The sequence below is a fragment of the Patella vulgata genome, chromosome 5 (genome assembly GCF_932274485.2).
Source record: "Patella vulgata chromosome 5, xgPatVulg1.2, whole genome shotgun sequence".
NCBI lineage: Eukaryota > Metazoa > Mollusca > Gastropoda > Patellidae > Patella > Patella vulgata.
In genome coordinates this window covers 72,530,628-72,553,099 of record NC_065883.2, presented here as the reverse complement: position 1 = coordinate 72,553,099, position 22,472 = coordinate 72,530,628, and the positions used below count along the sequence as shown (strand labels likewise).

The window sequence follows — 22,472 nt, the reverse complement described above, 5'->3', positions numbered from 1 at the left end:
TCCTACACGTACCCCCCCCCCCCCGTATTATGTTGCACTGCTGAACATCGGATTATTGAAATCTGTGTCCAAAATAAAAAGTTTTGCATCATCACATCGATGAGGAGTCATCGACAATGACTAGCCATAATACAAATCCAAATCATGTGCCAGATGAAATAATTCCATTTGATTCGCATTTTCAGAGACAAAACGATGACCGAATGATTGAAAACAATTTGATGCACATACAACTAATTGTAAATTTGTTTTTGAACTGATCAAGCCCAAGTGAATATTCACAAAAAATATTAAAGTAACGATACGTCATTTGCATTTGTAACATAGTATCAAAGGATCTAATAATAACGATGACTGTAGATTTGACTTCTTTAATTCAACAACGCAGGAACAAACATTAACAGTTATTACATCTATAATGCCAACAACCAATACAGGACACAGGAACATAAATATACTTCTACCTGAGATCATTTATAAACAGTCAAGGTGTTATCAACAACCTTATTGTTATTTAACAGCCATTTGCAAGTATTAGCCTTCATTTAACGTACGGTACTATCATATATATTTATTATCTGATAATACGAAGAGATAGTGACTAATTATCTAATTAACTGAATTAATTAAAACATGTTGTAACACAGATAAATAATCCTTATTGTATCTCCGACTCTTGGGGATCACGTGGCTAAGTGGGTAAGACGCTAGCTCGCTAGCCTGGAGGTCGGGTGTTCGATCCCTGCATTGGCCGAGAAAGTTCATCCAGATTTTCCGGCGTGGTTGCCTCGTGTCAGTGATGCAGGACGGAGGGGCTGACAAGGAAAGCTGTCTAGTCGTTCGGATGGAATGAAAAACCGAGGTCCCGTGTACACATTGGCGTGCACGTAAAAGATCCCTTGGCAGTTCATTAGCCGAGGTTAGGAGCAGAACAGTAGGACGTTAAACCCCATTTCATTTCATTTCATTTCATTTCATCTCCGACTCACAGCTATAATTATAAAAACCATAGCTGCTTAATACTGTGTAACACATTTTTCGCTGTAATATAGGGGTCGGGGCCGAATGGTTAGCGCGTGCGCGTTGTATCATAAGGTCTGTCATTGAGTCAACCGGCGTGGTTTCGATTCCCAGGTTGTACGTGACAAGGAGTAGGGTCGCCTCGTGGGTTTTCTCCCACTGCTAAAGATCCTACCCGCAAGCGAATAATTGAAAAAAGAAATGAACCTATGTTAGTCACGAAAAGACCTAGTTTGTGTTGCGTGGACGTTACCCCCCCCCCCTCTCCCCCTCTCTCTCTCTCGCTAAAATATCAAATTGCTCACGGCTTAATCCACGCTAATATATGCAGACTAAGATTAATTATTTAATTTTTAGTTAAAAAAAACAAAATCAAAATACTAACGCTAAATAATGTTCCAGTTTGGATTCAATCCGATTTAAAAAAAAAAAAAAAGGTCTACCAATAAATTGTCGAGGACAACAAAATGAATGTATATATATATATATTGCGCCAAACATATAAAAACAAATATCAAGGCTTGGAGCCACGGTGGCTAGGTGGTTAAGACGCTGGCTCGCTAGCCTGGAGGTCGGGTGTTCGATCCCTGCATTGGCCGAGAACGGTGCAGAACGGAGGGCCTGACAAGGACAGTTGTCTAGTCCTTCGGATGAGACAAAAAACCAAGGTCCCGTGTATACATTGGAATGCACGTAAAAGATCCCTTGGCAGTTAGAATTCGATATAAGAGTAGGCGATAGTGCCGCTGCCCGGGAAAAATTTCCCCCATAGCACACTGTATGGCGTATGCCCGTCTTCATTAGCCCAGTATAGGAGCAGAACAGTAGGACGTTAAACCCCATTTCATTTCATTTGAAATTAAAAATAAAAAGAACTATGAATACAAATATTTAAAATAAAAATAAAAAAATGAAATGATATATGTATTATAATTATATATAGGTCTACAATTAAAATGGATTATGCCTCTTTTAAAACGTCTAACGTTTTACAATATCCGACTGGGCAAATAAATTCTGTAAAAAAAGACTAGCAACGGTAATATTTTGATATTATTGATGTACTTGCACTCATATCAAAATGTGTTTCACTTCTAAAGGAACATTACCCCGACGTGGTTTCCCCCTTGTCACAGGGTGCAGGACAGGGGGCCTGGCAAGGACAGAAACCGAGGTCCCTGTATACATTGGCGTGCACGTTAAAGATCCCTTGCCCTTGGCAGTTGGAATTCGAGATAAGAGTCGGTCATAGTGCCGCTGCCTCGGCAAAATTTCCATCATAGCACACTGTATATGCTCGTTTTCATTAGCCCATAGTAGGAGCAGAACAATAGGGTCTTAAACCCCATTGCATTTCATCAGGAACATGACAGTGTTCACATTCCGGTTGAGGCCCTCGCTTCAAGACGAAAATGTGAGTTTAAAAAGAAGCCTTACATAACATGCGAAAGTAACACAAAACAACTTCAACATTCCTGTTAGACCTTTTTTGGTCAATCTCCCAAGAGAGGCTTAATGTGATGAAATTGCCTGCAAGACTTCCAGATCCCGTAATAGATGTCAGCGGCCATAAATGAAATGATTTATGAAAGACTTAAAATCGGTAAATGGTATTAAAAATTGTGATAGGGGGAGATCTAAAGCACGGCTTTGGCAGTTAAATTTGCTTGATCATTCCACTTTGGTATAGATCGATGAAATTTCAATTCCACATAGCTTTGCAAATATTGATCGGAACCGAACTATTTTTGGACCGATATTCCTAGAGATAGGTGGATTCCATATATAGCGCTAAAAAAGGCGCATCGGGGCTTTAAACATTCTGTCATCCATCTTTTTTTATAAATGTTTGTTAAAGATACATTATGGGAGATTAGATAAAGAGATGGCAGTTATCACTATAATAGTTAAAAATGTGTTTTTTGGACCAATTTTATCTATTTTAAGATTCAAAAGATTAGAGCTATACGGCCTTTAATTCCAACTGTTAAGGGCCCTTTTATGTACACGCTAACGTGTCCGATCCGGACAACTGACTATACGCCCTTCCTTTTCAAGTCATCTGTCCTTCACCACTGGCAAGGGAAAAACATGCTGCAAAATCACGGAGATCTTTATCACCGGAATGGATGGAACACCGGGCCTCATGATTAATTCGAAACAACACCTTGCTTTGTCAGCACGGCTCGCTAGATTAGCGTCAGTATGACATTATTATATTTAGGGCCTACGCTCTATGGACATCAGTGTTTTTTTGTTGTTTTTTTTTTTGTAGTATAGCCATAGGCTAAACTATAGCCTAATATAGATTGTTCGGTTATTCATGAGTGAGCATTGGGATGGGGCGGGTGACGTTCAGAAGTGTGCGTCTCACTGTTTTCCTTGACTTGTTTGGTTGATTATTGTAACGGTTAGTGGTGAGTGAAGAGTCAGATAGGCCTGCAACACCTTGTTTTCTAATTTTTCCGTTCTTTTTTTTTTGGTGGGGGGGGGGGGGGTAGGCCTATATAATTTTGGCATCTATTCCGCCCCTTGGTCGAGGTTGTTTTTTTGTTGCTACGGCCGCCAGGAGAAAAGCCTTGAGTTAACCATGTGCTCAGCCTAAATTCTATCTCCTGGCATAGTTAAATTTCCATCACCTCAATCATTTCCTAGAATTTCCCGGCATGTTACCATAAAAATAATATTTCATGCCTCTCTCCGTTCCACTACAAGATATTTCAGGTCCAGATAGTTAATCGTTCTAACCTAATTCTAGGTATCCTTACCACATGTGGCCCATAATTAGGGCAGTCGTTACAAATACAGTGAAACAAAAACACTTTCTACGACAATTGACAAGCAAAATAGAGCGATAGCCTCCTAGTCCCAAAATACTTCATGAATAGGGCCTTTTTCAGACAACCATGTTTAACCATTCGTTTATTTCATCTCATCATCTGCTGCTCAAAATAAATGCCAACCTTTCTGTAACGGCGGCGACGGATAAACATAAGCATTGTTAACATTGGACATAAAAAAAAAAAATCGGTTAATACAAAACCGTCGATTCCCGAGAAGAACGAAAGTATGGAAGCCCAAAATGAACATGAGGCGGCCATGCTGTAAACAAAGGCAATGAAAATAAAACCAACGTATTTTCAGGGAGTTCACCACATTATGCTGTATTGTGGTGTGAATTTCATATATATTTGAAGGTTTTCGACAGAAAACGAACTGAGAGGATGAAAATGTACAAAGAATAGCCATAGATTTTCAAAATAGACCCATATTTGATAAATTATGTATTATCAAAAATTATCTTTTTATGCTTTTAAAGCAGGTATGCGGTACCTAAAGGACTCCTAGATTGTGAATTACAATAAATATAATGCAAAATTTACAGCAAAATCGTCGTTGCCTTCAGTTAGAATTGGGAAAGGGACAAAATAAAAACCAATTGCTATTGCATGATTTGTATTACAAGTGCACTAATAAGCGGTAACTATATCCTTCCGCGATCACGAAGCATAACTAAATTCAAACAGGTGGTTTTGTATGGGAAGTTAAGGCAGAACATGGTGATAATTAATATCAGTAATGAATCAACAAGCTTAATATGTCAAAATTAGATAACTGGCAAAAAGTGCGATGTGTAAATCAACGAACTACTTTCTGTGCACACATTATTCTGTCGGCATCCGTCAGCCATTCGTAGCGGGCACCACTGCAAGTCGAGTGGCGAATTCAAAGCGAAATTAATTGAATGTAACTAAAAAAATCCGAGGAAAGGTTTGGAGGAGCAAAATAATGGTCATGGCTGATAAAAACAATGAAGAATCTCGCAATGGGAGAAGATCGAGGGGAGCTAGCCCGCATTCAGATGATAGCAGTGACGAATCGGATCAGGGTGCGTTTCCTTAACTGTAACTACGACCGCGATTTATTTTTGTCTTAAAGCTCAACTGCTTCATTTTTTGTTCGTGCTAATTGTTCTTTTAAAATGATGTATTTTCACCTTTCAGACAATGGGATGCGAGTAGGACAGGAATATCAAGCAGAAATACCTGAATATTGTCCAGGTGAGGACTGTTAATTATTGAAATATAATCTATCATTAGAGTTATCTCCCTTGGATTGTTCAACATTTATAATTTGTGGAATAGATGTTGAACATAATCTTTTATCTTATAATTGAAACCAATGCTAAAATTTTTAACACTTAAAGTTACAGTATGTGCCGTACATAATTTATTTTTTTTTTCAATTTTTTTTTTATCATTAGATCTATATATTATTTAAATCATCACCAAATGGTTAGTATCTCTTTTATTATTATAGTCCGACAAAATACATCTAGGTCAAATACAATTAACTACAGGCCTACAGCCGAATTCAATCTTGTACAAGTCAGGCCATTGGGGAATCACATGTGTGTCCTGATGTAATGATTGAGTAGAATCACCTAGCCGATAATCAATTAATTTCTCTGAGAAGAGTAGGAGTCTCGGTGGCTTAATGAGTAAGACATTATGACTTGCTAACCTGTAGGTCACATGTTCGATCCCTGAGTTGGCCGAGAAAGTTCATCAGGATTTTTTGGTTTGACCTCCAGGTTAGCGAACCAAAATCTTAACACAGCTCCCCTTTTGATTTGAACCTGATTGCTTATTGATTTTCAACAATTTCTTTAATATTTGTGACCCTTGATCACTTTGAGAAATCTTGTAGATGAAGCCTATTGATCATTACTGTCATAGTTGTGTTCCTTTATCACTTTGAAAAATCTTATGAATGAAGCCTGTTGATTTTCAACTATTTCCAATAATTACTGTCATGGTTTTGGCCCTTGATCACTTTAAATATCTTGTAAATGAAGCATATTTATTTCTGATTACTATCATTGTTGTATGTTTTGTTGCCTTGCAACCTAACTTTGTTTTAATTTTTGGCCTACTGTGTCAAAAAAATAATTTGTAAAATATTCAACAAATAGGTAAATCCATGAAATCAACAATTATTTTCGACCCAAATGAAAGATCTTGTATATTTTTCTAGATTCAAAATATTACTCGAGTGATGATGATGATTCGAAAATGAAAGGTGATGATGATGGAAGAAGGAAAGATCCTTCTCTTCCCCGAAAGCCGTGGTTAGTGTGGACTCCTAGTACAACTATCTCAGAAGCAAAAGGTATGTTTTTTTTTTCCTTTTACTTCAATGAAGTGAATATCCCTCTGGTCAGTAACTCTGCGTGTACAATTCTACGTACCATACACAAGAGCCTTAGTTTATTATCAAATATTTTATAAAATTTGTATTCTTTACAAAGATACCTATATTTTCATGTTAGACATTTCCTGTTTATTTTTTAGAGTTATGCCCCTTCATCACTTTGTAAAATCTTGTGAACTCTATATATCAGGATTCAACCTGATGCATCCATATAGTGTGCTCTGATAACTTGCAGGATTTATGTTACTTTAAAAAGAGAATGAGCAATGTTATTGATATTTTGTAGTCAAGATAATTATCATTAATATTAAATTTTGTTTTGAATTTTTTTCTAGTTGATGAATATACTATTATTGCTAAAGAGAAGCATGGGTATAATACAGAACAGGTTTGTACATTATATCAAAATGTAGACTATTGTGTAGAGTAATTTTTTTTTATCAGTGTTCTTGACATTTTAATGGTTTTTATACACCAACATTGTTGTCACCCATGCCATGTGGGACGGTTCATCTGCCACAATTACGCATGGAATCTCTAGAGATTAAAGATGTCTTCTTATTGACTTCAAAGTTGAAATTTGTACAGTGTATATGTTCATGAGATAAATAATCCTATTTCTTATCGAATTTCAATAATTACTTTTGGAGTTATAGCCCTTGATTAATGAGAAAAATCTTGTGAATGCTCTAGAGCTAAAAGCTATTGTTCAGTGGAAAAAGAAGCCTATTAATTTTTAAAAAGATTTTTGATGAATCTAACAACTACAGTTATCTGATTACCAGTACATAGTTTTTTTATACGCCCACATTTTCATGTGGACATATTATGCCGTCGCCCCTGTCCGTGCGGACGTCCGTCCGTCCACAATTGTTTGTGGACTCTCTACAGGTCACAATTCTTATCCGATTTCAACGAAACTTGAAATATAGGTTTATCCCCAAAAGATCTCGGCTGCTTTCAATATTGGCATGTATCGGATCGAAACTTCATGGATTATGGCCCCTGTTTGTACGAAAATTCTCGTTTTTAGCTTGTGGACCCTATAGAGGTCACAATTTTTATCCGATTTTGTTGAAACTTGAAATGTAAGTTTATAACCCAAAGATCTCAGTTCCTTTTGATATTTGCGCATATTGGACAGTAACTTCCAAAATTATGGCCCCTGATTGTACGAAAAATCACGTTTTTAGCTTGTGGGCCCTATAGAAGTCATAATTTTTATCCGATTTAAAAAAACGTTCTATTATATCACCATTACACCCTAAGGATGACTGAGTTCGAATTTCGTGAAAATCGGCCCAAAGTTAACAGACAAAATGGCCGCCGTTCGTTCCCAAATAGCGTAAGAATATGGTATATCAAGGTTGTGGACCCTATAGGGGTCACAATTTTTATCCGATTTTGTTGAAACTTGAAATGTAAATTTATAACCCAAAGATCTTGGTTCCTTTCGATATTCGCGCATATCGGACCGTAACTTCCTGAATTATGGCCCCTGATTGTACAAAAAATCACGTTTTTAGCTTGTGGATCCTATAGAAGTCATAATTTTTATCCGATTTAAAAAACCGTTCTATTATATCACCGTTACACCCTAAGGATAACTGAGTTTGAATTTCGTAAAAATCGGCCCAAAATTGACAGACAAAATGGCCGCCATTGGTTCCCAAATAGCGTAAGAATATGGTATATCAAGGTTGTGGACCCTATAGGGGTCACAATTTTTATCCGATTTTGTTGAAACTTGAAATGTAAGTTTATAACCCAAAGATCTCGGTTCCTTTCGATATTCGTGCATATCGGACCGTACCTTCCTGAATTATGACCCCTGATTGTACGAAAAATCACGTTTTTAGCTTGTGGATCCTATAGAAGTCATAATTTTTATCCGATTTAAAAAAACGTTCTATTATATCACCGTTACACCCTAAGGATAACTGAGTTTGAATTTCGTGAAAATCGGCCCAAAATTGACAGACAAAATGGCCGCCATTGGTTCCCAAATAGCGTAAGAATGTGGTATATCAAGGTTGTGGACCCTATAGGGGTCACAATTTTTATCCGATTTTGTTGAAACTTGAAATGTAAGTTTATAACCCAAAGATCTCGGTTCCTTTCGATATTCGTGCATATCGGACCGTACCTTCCTGAATTATGACCCCTGATTGTACGAAAAATCACGTTTTTAGCTTGTGGATCCTATAGAAGTCATAATTTTTATCCGATTTAAAAAAACGTTCTATTATATCACCGTTACACCCTAAGGATAACTGAGTTTGAATTTCGTAAAAATCGGCCCAAAATTGACAGACAAGATGGCCGTCGTTCGTTCTCAAATAGCGTAAGAAAATGGTATATCAAGGTTGTGGACCCTATAGAGGTCACAATTTTTATCCGATTTTGTTGAAACTTGAAATATAAGTCTATGACCCAAAGATCTTGGTTCCTTTCGATATTCGCGCAGATCGGACCGTAATTTCCTGAATTATGGCCCCTGATTGTACGAAAAATCACGTTTTTAGCTTGTGGACCCTATAGAGGTCATAATTTTTATCTGATTTAAAAAAACGTATAATTATATCACCGTTACACCCTAAGGACGACTGAGTTGGAATTTCGTGAAAATCGGCCCAAAATTGACAGACAAAATAGCCGCCGTTCGTTCTGGAATAGCATAAGAATATGTTATATCAAGGTTGTGGACCCTATAGAGGTCACAATTTTTATCCGATTTTGTTGAAACTTGAAATGTAAGTTTATAACCCAAAGATCTTGGTTCCTTTCGATATTCGCACATATCGGACCGTATCTTCCTGAATTATGATCCCTGATTGTATGAAAAATTGCGTTTTTAGCTTTTGGATCTTATAGAGGTCATAATTTTTATCCGATTTTAAAAAACGTATTATTATATCACCGTTACACCCTGAGGACGACTTGAGTTCGAATTTCGTGAAAATCGGCTCAAAATTGACAGACAAAATGGCTGCCGTTCGTTCAGTTCCTTTCGATATATGCGCATATCGAATTGTAATTTCCTGAATTATGTCCCTTGATTGTAGGAGAAATCACTTTCTTGTTAGCTTGTTTTCTATCCATCTCTCGAAAATGTGGGCGTATCCTGCCTGGCAGCCGCTGGTTGTTTTACAACTGGAAAAAACTGCAAGTCTTTCTGATAATTACTTCATGGATTGTTAGCAGTTGTTGCCCTTGATCACTTTATAAATACTCCCATTACCCAAGGGAGGTTGGATGGCCGAATGGTTAGTGCATGCACGTTGCATCATAAGGTCTGTCATGGAGTCAACTGGTATGGTTTCGATTTCCGGTTGTACATGACAAGGAGTAGGGTCGCCTGTCCAACCTCATGGGTTTTCTCCGGGTCCTCCGGTTTGCTCCCACTGCTAAAGACCCCTATGTGCATGTGAATTATTGAAATAAAATTGAACCCCCATGTTAGTCCCGAAATGACCTCTCCTCCTCCTCCCTCCTACGCCATTACCCATTACCCAAAAAGGAATAAAAATATCACAGCTTTTATGTGGGCGTATGTTTCATTGCCTGGCAACCAATCTTTTTATTATTATTCCAGGCATTAGGACTGTTATATTTTCATAAACATAATGTAGAGAAGGCTTTAAAAGATTTGGGTAATTTTCTGCCATTACCTGATGACTGGACTGTAGAGGATAAAGTTTTATTTGAACAAGCTTTTAGTTTTCATGGTAAAAGTTTTCACAGAATAAGACAAATGGTATGTACACGTTTTAATTATTTTAGATCAATATTAAGTACAGCGGGGTGTGACCCGGCGATCTTAAAATAAATGGTCGAAATTTAACAATACGTTACTCGGTAAGCATTCCATAGTAAATTAAAATGTTTTTACTGAATGACCACTAGCGTGTTCTGCATAGATTAAACAAATTTCAGCTTCATAACTTAAAGGGCCAGTCTACCAGAGCAATAATAGTATCTAATGTCAAAAATTAAAATTCATAATAGAAAGATTTAATGGTCTTACCTTACCAGTGAAAGTGGTGGTAGACAGGCTCTTTCAGTTCTGAAGCTGAAATTTGTTCGATTTATGCAGAACATGCTAATGTTCATTTGGTTAAACATCTTAATATTGTTGACCATGAAGACTTTTAATTAAAAAGATATTTATTTTAATTTTAGTTGCCAGATAAATCGATTGCTAGTCTAGTTAAATATTATTATTCCTGGAAGAAAACCCGATCTCGTACTAGTGTAATGGATAAACATGCTAGAAAACATGCGCATCCCAGAGATGATGATAGGTATGTATTAATTAACCCTTACCTTCCCATTAAAAGCAAAGGGATTGGGTGGCCAAATGGTTAAACATACATTATGCAAGAGCTAAATCTGCCTTTTGCAGGTCTTTCTTTAGGCCTGAAATGTTTTCTATAGTATTAATTAGACATTAATTAACTGATCCAGGCCTTAATCAACTCTCGATGGCATCAGATCTCTCCGATATTAAATAGATTAGAATGGTTCAGCGATACTTTGATTTAATCAAATATGGAGGAACGAGACTTAGCTTCGATCCACCAGTACAGTGGTTGAAATTATTGCACACGACTGTCAAACCTTCAAAGGCTAATATCTTCGCTTGCAATAGAGTAATTTGAATGAAATTTTCAAATTATTCATATTACATCATCTTCTTTTGAACTATTATAGCAAGAATGGCTAGTTCTTTTTCTAAATCTTACATAATGTATCTTTAAGGATTGCGCTTATATAATAAGGTCAGTCATTGAGTCAAGTGATGTGGTTTAGATTCCCCGCCTGTCCAACCTTGTGGGTTTTCTCTGTGTTCTCCTATTTCCTCCTACTGCTAAAGACGAATTATTGAAATGAAATTGAACCATGTGTTAGTCCCAAAATCACATAGTTTCTATCGAGTGGGCCTTGAACCCCATTTGTCTCTCTCTCTCTTTGAATTTTCAATATAGTAAAACTTGAATCTTTAGCATGGTTTATTTATCTTCAGACGATATTTAAACATTACAGCGACACTTGTAAGTTTTGAAAAAATATTTTAATCGATCTCTTTGACTTTATAATTTGATTGAATTCAGGTTGAGAGATGATCTACCGTTGATAGTGCCGATTAATACGGGAAAAATCAAAAGAGAGAAATGGGGTTTAATGTCCACTCAACACAAACTAAGTCATTCCGTGACTAACATAAGGTTCAATTTTAGTTCAATAATTCACTTGCTCATAGGGGTCTTTAGCTGTGGAAGGTAACCAGAAGACCGGGACTGAAATATTAGATGCAAAGGACCTATCGCAGTGGCTTTATATTGTAACCCTCAACGAAACGTCGCTTTAATTAAAATAGTAATTGCGTTCCATATTGTGTTTTTGTATTACGTATGTCAATTGCTAAATGCCGCTCAAAGTAAATATTTTTGACATGAAGATGTTGTACTTTTTGAATTTTGCTAAGTTTATCTTATTGAACCAAAGCGGAGTGAGTTTTTGTTATTAAAATAAAATGTTAAACTATATTTTTTCAGTGATGGTGGATCTGAAGATGGAAGTGAAAATTCTGACAGTGAACATGAGGCAAAAGAAAATGGGGTAAGTAAAATTGTATTAATCTAACATTGAATAAGGCATAAATCAATCACAGGTGGTTGTTAGCCAAATTATTTTAGTTAACTGAATTGCGTATAACATTCTGCAGCGAATTAAATACTAGGCCAGTATTGTTTTATGTTTCTTGTTAATAAGACAAAGAAATAAAACAAATTAAGCCATGCGTTCGAAGACAAAACTACCAGAATCAATTTCAAGATGGAAGGGATATAACTGGTTGAAATGTGCATGCGTTGTTAAAGCTAGAATAAGGTTTGATAAAAACAGGGGCTTCATGAAGTATTCAAGGTTACAGTTTAATCAGGGTAGTCACTCTGTACTAGTAGTTGAATGGAGCAAGAGTTCTTTCCCTTTAAAATATGAAACATATATACCATACTATTTTTGCAAGGTTGCTAATAAATTATAATTGTCTGATTTATTATTATTATAGAAAGATGATAGGAAAATTTAATTGTTTTATTATAGAAAGATGATAAGAAAATATAATTGTTTATTATTATAGAAAGATGATAGGAAATTATAATTGTTTTATTATAGAAAGATGACAAGAAGTCGTGTTGTAACTGTGGTTTAACAACAGCACATATACATGTTACACCTAAAGGTTCTATGTGTAATGGCTGTAATCTGTACTGGAGGTACGTTAACTATTAATATATAATCATCCAGTATGGTATTGGTAACTAAATCAATTTAACCCTTTAGTTCCTGGTGGACAGCCTGTTACTACCGCCCAAGTCATGTGAATAACTGTAAACTATTTATAGAACTTGCAGCATGCTCCTGAAGCAATGACTACAAGTTTTACAACATCTGGACGTTGCTTGATTGGTTTACGATTCCCGAACTTAGGTACATTATCTCCCGTTACTGCAGACACATGAACAGTAGCGTCCAATCAGAGGTTGTTTCACAAACACACTCAAATTAGACATGGTGACGTCCATGGAGAGCATGTTATTTGGTATTCACGATAGTCAAAGAATCTGATATGCTCCCAAGCTGTGTGAATATAACTTTCCTGTAGTTTTTTCAGGGAACTGGGGGTAGTCAATATTTACAAGTACCACAATCTGATTAAAATACAGATCTATATTTCGTTTCGTTTTTTATACTTTCAATAGCCTACACTACATGAAGATATGACAAGTTATAGTGGGAGTTCACGTCAGGGGTCAAAAGACCCAGTTATGATCCTATGATGTCAGACATTTGATTAACCAATTAGCATTGATGTTACTAGTGGATTACCCACAGTTCCGTGCAGAACACGCCTAAAGCTCGCCGTAACAGACCGCTTCATTGGTTTATCCCTGACACCATTCTGAACACGAGTTAAATAACAACTCTTCCAGATCCAAGTGTAGTAAAGACAAGTAAAACGAAATTTTGAACTATAAAAACGAAACGAAATAGGATCTGTGTTTAAATCAGATTGCAAGTACCAAGTACTGAAGGGTTAATCCAGAGATTCTGTTAGTACAGGTGCCAATGGGTTAAGCCTCAGGACTTTTAACAGAGTTTAATTATTTTTTGTTGATCAAGAAGCCAATCAAAAGAACCTATTCGATCACTGCAATAGCAAAATAGGGTTTAATGTCTTACTGTTTTGGTGGATCACGTGGCTAAGTGGGTAAGACGCTGGCTCGCTAGCCTGGAGGTCGGATGTTCGATCCCTGCATTGGCCGAGAAAGTTCATTCACATTTTCTGGCGTGGTTTCCCCTTGTCAGTGATGCAGGATGGAGGGCCTGACAAGGACAGCTGTCTAGTCGTTCGGATGGGACGAAAAACCGAGGTCCCGTGTACACATTGGCATGCACATAAAAGATCCCTTGGTAGTTGGAATTTGATATAAGAGTAGGCCGTAGTGCCGCTGCCCGGGCAAAATTTCCCTCATAGCACACTGTATGGCGTATGCCCGTCTTCATTAGCCCAGGTTAGGAGCAGAACAGTGGGACGTTAAACCCCATTTCATTTCATTTTTTTTTTGACTTACTGTTTTGCACGAACTGGGTTAATGAAGACAGGCATATGCCATACCATGTGCTATGACTATGAGGGAAATTTTGCCCGAACAACGACACTAATGCCTACTCTTAATTTAAATTCCAACGGCGAAGGGTTCTTGTATGTGCACGTCAATCTGGACATGGGATCCTGGTTTTTCATCCAATCCGAACAACTACATAGCAGCAGATGTATTGAGCAGTGCTATATTAGCCATGTGATAGATAATAGGTCTGTGTAAGTTAGAAAACCCATATATTTCATTGCTTTTCTTCAGGCGACATGGGGCGATGAAACCAGCTAATTTACGGCGTCACGAATCTCAGTCACACAATCGTCACACCCCTATAAAACATAAACGCCGTCCACCTCGAGGGATGTATTTAAACCAAGAAGATATTATGGCGATGGTGTCGGGTCCTCCCGGTCAACCTGAAAGTCTGTTGAAGTCTCTAGATGCTGAACTGGTCTCACTAAAACAACAGGTAGGCCTCAATAAAGTAAATACACATTTAAATTACTTCTTTCGGTGTTGTTGGGTGGTTGGGTGCTCTCTCTATCTCTCTCTCTCCCCTCATATTAAAGCCCTCTGATTGTCATTTGAGAGCAGGGTTGGGTGACCAAACGTTAAAGACCCCTATGTGCAAGCGAATTATTGAAATAAAATTGAACTATGTGACCTAGTTTGTAAGTGGATGTTAAACCCTCTCTCTCTCTCTCATATTTTATACTCATATTAAAGCCTGTGAGGTCATTTGAGAAAGTTGAATATCTATTGGGAAAGTTGAATATCTGTCCAATAATGGTTCCATTCCATTCAATATTTATAAAGATATTATAAAGATATAACAAGTGTGGCGAGCTTTTTACTTCTTTTTCTTCTGTCTATCGCCACAAAATGGTGTAGCGGTTTGGTAGTGTGGGGAATCTGCCGCATTGGTTGCTCAGGACCCACACCCCTGTAATTACTGTGCTCAGGACCCACACCCCGGTAATTTCTCTGCCACCAGTGATCTATTGGCCGATCACAAGCCGTTTAAAGTAGAGCCTCTTCAGAGGAGACGGTGTACTAGCTAAAAAGTAGTTGTGCTATGTTCGTCTCTCTCTCTCTCTCTCTTCGAACAAACTGGAACAAAACTGTATAAATCTATAAAGTTTTATTATGTATTATAACATATATACAGGTTAGTTTTAATGGACTGGGAAAACTCTTTTATACTATTTATAAAGAGGCGAACTGTCCCAGTTCAAGCCGTTCTGTGATCTGTTCTGTGTAATAGCTAAAAGCTATACTGTTCATTAACTGCAAGCAGTTAAAGGCTGTATCTTTGCATTAAACGCAAGCGTTTAAAGTCTGTGTCTGTTCATTAGATGCAATTGCAAGCATCTAAAGGCTGTATCTGTTTTTAAACTGCAAGCAGTTTAAAGTCTGTTCATTAGATGCAAGCATCTAAAGGCTGTGTGCTCAAAGAACATTCCTCAAGAACTATAGGTGTAATTACTAGAGCTTCGCTTCGACTATGGAGATGGATATCCCAGTGGGAACAACTGACCCAGGGTACTAGTGCAGGGTAACATGTTCGCCTGGCCGTCTGGACAGGATGGCATTGATTACCAGAATTATTCTCAGTTCATGCAAAATTATAAACTATACGCTCCTTATGTAAACAAAGTATACATTGTCAACAATATAAAAACAACATTATTTAACAGATGGACATAATGTGATTTATGATTAAGTTAATATACAAAAGTATTATTTAGTTACGTTTAATAAGTTATAGGATATGCACATAAATTATAATTGCATGCTATATATTCAAATTCAGCTATTTAAGTAAAGGGGAGATAATAATACTCAATAATATTAGACAATGTATTATGTTACATTTCCACCAAAATAGCTTATACAATAGGGATATAAACTCACTAATAGTATGCTAAATAACAAGACATGGGTTTCTATTAAATTATAAAATTAAACATAATATATGGCAGATAGCAATATTATTACTTAGAAAGAGTCTGTCAACATACTATTCACAGAGTTATCAAATATCCTTTCCCTCACTATATATAACTACAGTGACCTATATCTAAATATAGCTGTTATTAGTCTTGACTATTTAGGCGTCTACAGACTATAAATAAAACAATACTAACAAAATGAATTAGAGATAGACAATATAATGTAGTCCTGTGTTCAGCAGAATGTTTGTTTTTATAATAGGATACTTGACTTGTTAATTGACAACAGTAGCTGACTCTTCGGCTTTCTTGTCTCCCTTTTCTTAAACCAATAAATAAACCTGATAATGATATAAAATAAAGTTTATATTTTGACTATATTTTGGCAGTTTATAAATTTTACAGTTTATATTTTGACTTTATATTTGGCAATTTATATTTTGACTGTTTATGTTTTGTTTATGTTTTGACTGTTTATATTTTGACTGTTTATATTTTGACTGCTTAAATTTTGTATAGGTACAGAAGAATAAACAGATGATAAGTTTACAGAAACAGAAGACAGCTTGTGGTATAGATAATGTCAGACCGCCAGAGGTAATATAATATTTATAACAAGGACTAGGGTCGCCTCTTGAAATGATGATACACCATCTTTGTCCCGAAGTAGCTTAGTTTATGTTAAGTGGATACTAAACCCCATTTCTCCGTCTTATCACTTCTTGCTGACCTTACTTCTGTGAATTCTATGGAGCTGACAAAAGGCCATCAAGCTGGAGATGCATACTAAACTTAGGCTGTCTGTCGATAGTTAGCTCTTCTTGAGAAAAGACACTAAGCTAGTTGACCATCATTTTAGATCTAAATCGACGATTTTAGGTGAAAACACTAAGTATACTTCTGCTGCCTTTCAATAAAATAGAAAAGGTTTAATAGTCTTTGTGTGTATGACTGCATTTCAAAATATACTAATTATTAGATATGGTGGCCATTCAGGGCAGAGGTCTATTCTCGAAGTATTTAGTTCTCTGTGTACAGAATGCTGGAGATGTTGTCTTGTGTGAAAATAAAAGTGTTTTGTATCATTATTGAAAATAGTAAGAAAAAATTTTCTGTTAACAGGGAAATACAAGAATAAATGCAAGATGGACGACAGAAGAATTATTACTGGCTGTACAAGGTAATATATGATATAGAATAATTACTTGAAGAACCTTTGTTTTTTTTTCACGACAAATATACAATTGTCAGAGGTAGTGTATAAGTTGAGCTGTGTCTAGATGTTTGGATGGGCAGAAAAACTGAAGTCTGAGTGTACATAGTTTCTTATTGATGTATTTGATACATTAAAACAACAAAAGTTAGAATATGGCGAACAATTTTGAATAAATTCTTAAAAGTCTGAGAATTCTTTGTGAACTTGGGGCCAGACTTCATTAGCCCGGATGCAGCAATAAAAGTAGAACTTTAAACAACATTTAATTTATGAACTAATTTTGTTTTTAGGAGTACGAAGATATGGAAAAGATTTTAAAGCTATTGCTGAAGTTATTGGCAATAAAACTGAGGCTCATTTACGAAGTTTCTTTGTCAACTTTCGACGGCGCTATAATTTGGATGAAGTCTTGGCCGAGTATGAAGCAGAACATGGAACAGATGATGTGAAAGAAGAAGAAGAAGAAGAAGAAAAAGAAACTATTAAGGTAAAAAAATGTCAGCAGCAGATCAATCATCAAGGTTTTCCCTTGTCCCGGGGGGATGGATAGACCAGTGGTTTGACTCGTGCACATGAAATCATAAGGGCTGTCATTGAGTCAAATGGCATGGTTTCGATTCCCCAACCTTGTGGGTTTTCTCCCAGTACTAAAGGCCCCTATGCGCAAGCAAATTATTGAAATAAAATTGAACCATGTTAGTCCCAAAATGACCTAGTGTGGTTTGAGTGGATGTTAAACCCCATGGTCTCTCTCTCTCTTCCCCTTGTCAGTGGAGCAAGACTGGCAAGGGAGTGTCTAATAGTTTGGATTGGACGAGAAACTGCGGTATCATGTAGATGTAGGTGTGCACGTTAAAGAACCCTTGACAGTTGGAGTAGGCTGTAGCACTGCTGTTTGAGTAAAACTGTGTATGTGTGTCTTTATTAGCCAGGTTAGTACAGAATAGTTAAAATCCATTTTATTTTGATTTTGATTGATTTTATTTTGATTTGATTGTTATTTTATTTTATAGATGGAAGTAGATAAATCACCTGAGAATAATAATACAGCATCCCATCCGCCTCCTCTAGCACAGAATAACGGAATTACAGCTGTTCCCCCACCTTTACTAAAACAACCACCAGCACGAACCAACACAAATACCTCGTAAGTATTGTATAAAGTAACTAAACCTTCAACTAAGTTATCCATAATTATAAGGTGGTTCCCCCTTGTCAGTGATGCAAGAAGGTGGGCCTGACAAGGACAGTAGGACGTTAAACCCCATTTCATTTCATAATTTTAAGCGCGAATTATAGTTCAGTATGGGTTTTGAGTTTGGGTTTGAACACAGCTAATGTTTGAGAACTCTGTATCTCCAATAGTAAGTTATTCCACAGACACTGAAGGCTTGCGGCAAAACCGATGAGGGCTTATTTCGTGAGCGAAGTGGTCGATATGACTGAATAATATCCAGTGTTTAATAGACGATTTGTAACAAGAATGCATGGACAAATTAAAAAAGCAAAACATATCCCACAAGCCAAAGTGGAAGTGGCGTGGTTTTGATTCCTCGCTTGTGCGTGACAAGGAGTGGGGTCACCTGTACAGCCTCGTTGGTTTTCTCTGTGTTCTCTGTTTTCCTCTCACTGCTAAAGACCCAATGTTAGTCCCAAAATAAGCTAGTTTGTTTCAAAGTGGATATTAAACTCCATTTCTCACTCTTTCTAACATGAAACTGTGGATATAATATAGTGATTGTAATCCATAGAACTGTGTTGTGTTATGCTGTTCAATCGCTAAATGCCATTCAAAGATTATATGAAACTGTTTGTTTATTTTACAGACGATTGATGCCACAGAAACCCACTCTACAGCAACCACCCCCTTTAATCCGACCAAATCCTTCTGTTCCTGTTACTGTTAAAGATTGAAAAAAAAAACAACCTTTGTCTTATAAAATATCCAATAACAAGGTTCAAGGACAATAGTCCTCAACCCTTCCATCACATTTAAAGATTGAAAAAAAACAAATCTAAACATCTTAAAAATTATCTTAATACAGGGTTGAAGGATATTACTCCTCCTCAAGGCTGGTGTTCCACAATTTGTGATTTTGTCCTGTGACTGGATGTGCTAATACATGTATGTGTATTTTAAGGTTTTTGTCTGTATTCCAGTAAAAATGACCAGTTATTTTTTGAAGAAAAAAATATGTGTATGTATCTTTGTGAGGAATTTTTACTTAAATGTATGCATATTCTTCATTTAATTATTCTTGTGGAGTATTCATATCATATTCTGCATTTATATATTTTTGTAGAGTTTGCCTACCATATTCTTCATTTAATTATTCTTGTGGAGTTTGCATACCACATTCTGCATTTATATATTTTTGTGGAGTTTGCGTACCATATTCTTCATTTGATTATTTTTGTGAAGTTTGCATACCATATTCTGCATTTATATATTTTTGTGGAGTTTGCATACCATAATCTTCACAATTAAGGTCATTATTACATTGCTTGTAAAATATCATTTCATTTTGTAAATATTGAGAGTCATTTAATTTATTGTGTTGTAAATTGAAAGTAGTCACAAAAGTCATGTGATGTGAATGGAAGTTTGTGGTAAAAATTGTCTGTTCTTTTGTAAATAATTCTAGTGCTGGCCACATGACAATAGTCTAATGGTTTAAAAGTTGTTTCTAATTCCTATCATTAAAATAAGAAATTAATATTGGAAAATTAGTGTTTTCTTGTTACCATGTAGCAAATGTAAGCCTTATAAATGGAAAAATGGTATAAAAGTGTTATGGTTGCTCTGATCTCATTTGTTTATTGTCGTCTAGAAAATATTAATGGTGAACCTTTTGGGTTCAAACATTTAAAGATACATTATGGGAGATTAGATAACGAGTTGGCAGTTCTCACTATAATAGTTAAAAACTACATAATGTAAAGGCAACTTGCTGAAAATTTTAGTCAAATTGATCCACTATGAACCGAGAACTAAGTGGATGAAAGTTCCGCTTAGCCTCGATCATCATTACTGAAGTCGATGAGACAAAACTAATAGTTTTGAAGGAAAGTTTTGCAGCAAATCGGACTGTAATCTAACAAATATCGCAGGCAAGCCTTGACATCGAGAGCTGATTATGGTCTGGATAAGTTAATTAATGTCTAATTAATAGTTTTTATAACATTTCAGGCCTAAAGAAAGACCTGCAATAGGCCGATTTTGCTTTTGCATAATGTATGTTTAATTAAAGATGCATTATGTAAGAGATAAATCTGCCTATTGCTGGTCTTTATTTTGGCCTCAGATGTTATATAAACTATTAATTAGACATTAATTCACATGTACTCCATTGGATGGTTGTGATTTTAAACGGATTGAAATATAATTTAATTTAATAATGCATAATTGAGACTTATCATAACAGTAGCAATGAAAATAGACTACTATTCTTCAAACGGCCATAACTCCACTCAGAATGATGTAATTTGACTGAAATGTTCAATATATTCGTTTTTAATTATCTATTTTTAAGCTATTAAAGCAAGAACTGTCAGCTCTTTATCTAAATCTTACATAATGCATCTTTAAAAAAAAATCTCTACTTTATTTTGGACTGTTTATAATCTGAAAGTTAGGAATGTGCTGAGTAAATGTTTTACTGGGATGAAGACTTGTAAATTCATCTATTTGGGTTTATCGGTAATAAATACACAAAATGACATGAGAGAGAAATGGGGTTTAACGTCCACTCGACACAAACTAGGTCATTTCGGGACTAACATATGGTTCAATTTTTATTTCAATAATTCTCTTGCGTGTAGGGGTCTTTAGCAGTGGAAGGAAACCGGAGGACCCAGAGAAAACCCACGAGGTTTGACAGGCGACCCTACTCCTTGTCACGTACAACCAGGGATTAGAAACCACGCCAGTTGACACAATGACAGGCCTTAAGATACACCCCCCCCATAATATGGCATGAACCGTGACCCAAACAAGTTGGTGTTAAGGATAAACAATGATATTTTTTTGTTTTGAGAATGTGTTTTATTAAGGTTTTTGACAACTGGTCATGTATTTTATGTTAGTTATATTTGTATTATTTATAAATAAAAACATTTACAATAACTTGATACAGTAATAAGATCACAATTAAAGTTTTTATTTTAACCATTTATATTAAAAAAAATAAAACAAACAGCTATTCTCAACATTTGTTTGTCCTGTTCATGGTGTTTATTCTGTGAAATTAATAAACAAAGTTTTTCTTAAAAGTTTTTATTTTAACCATTTATATTAAAAAATAAAACAAACAGCTATTCTCAACATTTGTTTGTCCTGTTCATGGTGTTTATTCTGTGAAATTAATAAACAAAGTTTTTCTTAAAATATAATTTCATTGTATGTTGTTCTTGAAACAAATGGGAAGCTGTGGTGGCTCAGTGAGTAGGATGTTTGCTCGCTAACCTGAAGGTCCTTGTGTTTGATCCCTGCATTGGCTGAGAAAGTTCATCCTGATTTCCCAGCGTGGTTCCCCCTTGTCAGTGGTGTAGGATGGAGGGCCTGGCAATTAACAACTTACTGCCCTTCGGATGGGATGGAGAACCAAGGTCCTTACACACTGGTGTGCATGTAAAAATGGCAATAATAGATATCGAAGGACTAGTGAACCAGCGAACTAATGAGAATTCCCTGAAAAGCCACCATGTATAGTTTACACCTTCAAGAATAATCCCTCCAAATTTGAGATCTTTATCTTGAATTGAATAGATTTAGAGGACCATTTTTATTAATGTCATCGACCGTAAAAAAACCCCGGAAAATGAGTAGGCCTACCGGTAATTCAGAGTTGAAGTTTCACCATCGTTTATTTTTGGTTAAAAATTGCTGGAAGAATATGTTTTACAATCACATGCATAAATACCTTCAGGATGAATCCCTATAAATTTCAGGTCTTTATTATAATGTACAGTTTTAAGTTATCAATTATGGCCCTTGATAACTTTGAAAAATCTTGTGGACGCTCTAGAGACCAAATTTATCATCCGATTGACCTTAGATCGATAAACAAAGTTTAAGGTCTTGAACTCTTGAGACAAACAAGTATATTGATTTTCAATGACTTTTGATAACTTTAACAGCTAAATTCATGATATTAAATGTTTCTTATACTAAATATCACCATGGGGCAGAACTAAAAGCCCCCAAAATTCTAATGATTTTCTGATAATTACTTAATAAGGTGTTACTCTAAATCAGATTTTAGTGTATTATAAATGTTTCATTACGGACAATAGAAAAAATATGCGACAACTCTTGTTGACTGCTCGGACGACTTAGCTGCTGTGGGTGTAGGCCTATGTTTCGTTCCCTGGCAACCTATCCTTTGGAATATCACAGAGCGT

General features: G+C 36.0%; 1 protein-coding gene across 1 annotated transcript; it reads left to right on the top strand.

The window, feature by feature from the left end:
* The first annotated feature begins 4,698 nt into the window (after positions 1-4,698).
* LOC126822369 (REST corepressor 1) lies at positions 4,699-21,035 on the top strand. Its single transcript, XM_050551238.2, has 14 exons — positions 4,699-4,909; positions 5,025-5,081; positions 6,058-6,192; positions 6,570-6,622; positions 9,830-9,991; positions 10,417-10,538; positions 11,793-11,856; positions 12,415-12,515; positions 14,163-14,370; positions 16,373-16,450; positions 16,976-17,033; positions 17,360-17,556; positions 18,083-18,216; positions 18,896-21,035. Exons 1-14 carry the CDS (start codon positions 4,810-4,812, stop codon positions 18,981-18,983), a joined length of 1,557 nt encoding a protein of 518 aa, XP_050407195.1. The 5' UTR covers positions 4,699-4,809; the 3' UTR covers positions 18,984-21,035.
* Positions 21,036-22,472: the final 1,437 nt, after the last annotated feature.

Coding starts and splice junctions, on each gene's coding strand:
- LOC126822369 (XM_050551238.2), top strand. CDS start 4,810: ATGGTCATGGCTGATAAAAACAATGAAGAATCTCGCAATGGGAGAAGA. Junction 6,193..6,569: donor AACTATCTCAGAAGCAAAAG/GTATGTTTTTTT, acceptor ATTTTTTTCTAG/TTGATGAATATACTATTATT. Junction 10,539..11,792: donor CATCCCAGAGATGATGATAG/GTATGTATTAAT, acceptor ATATTTTTTCAG/TGATGGTGGATCTGAAGATG.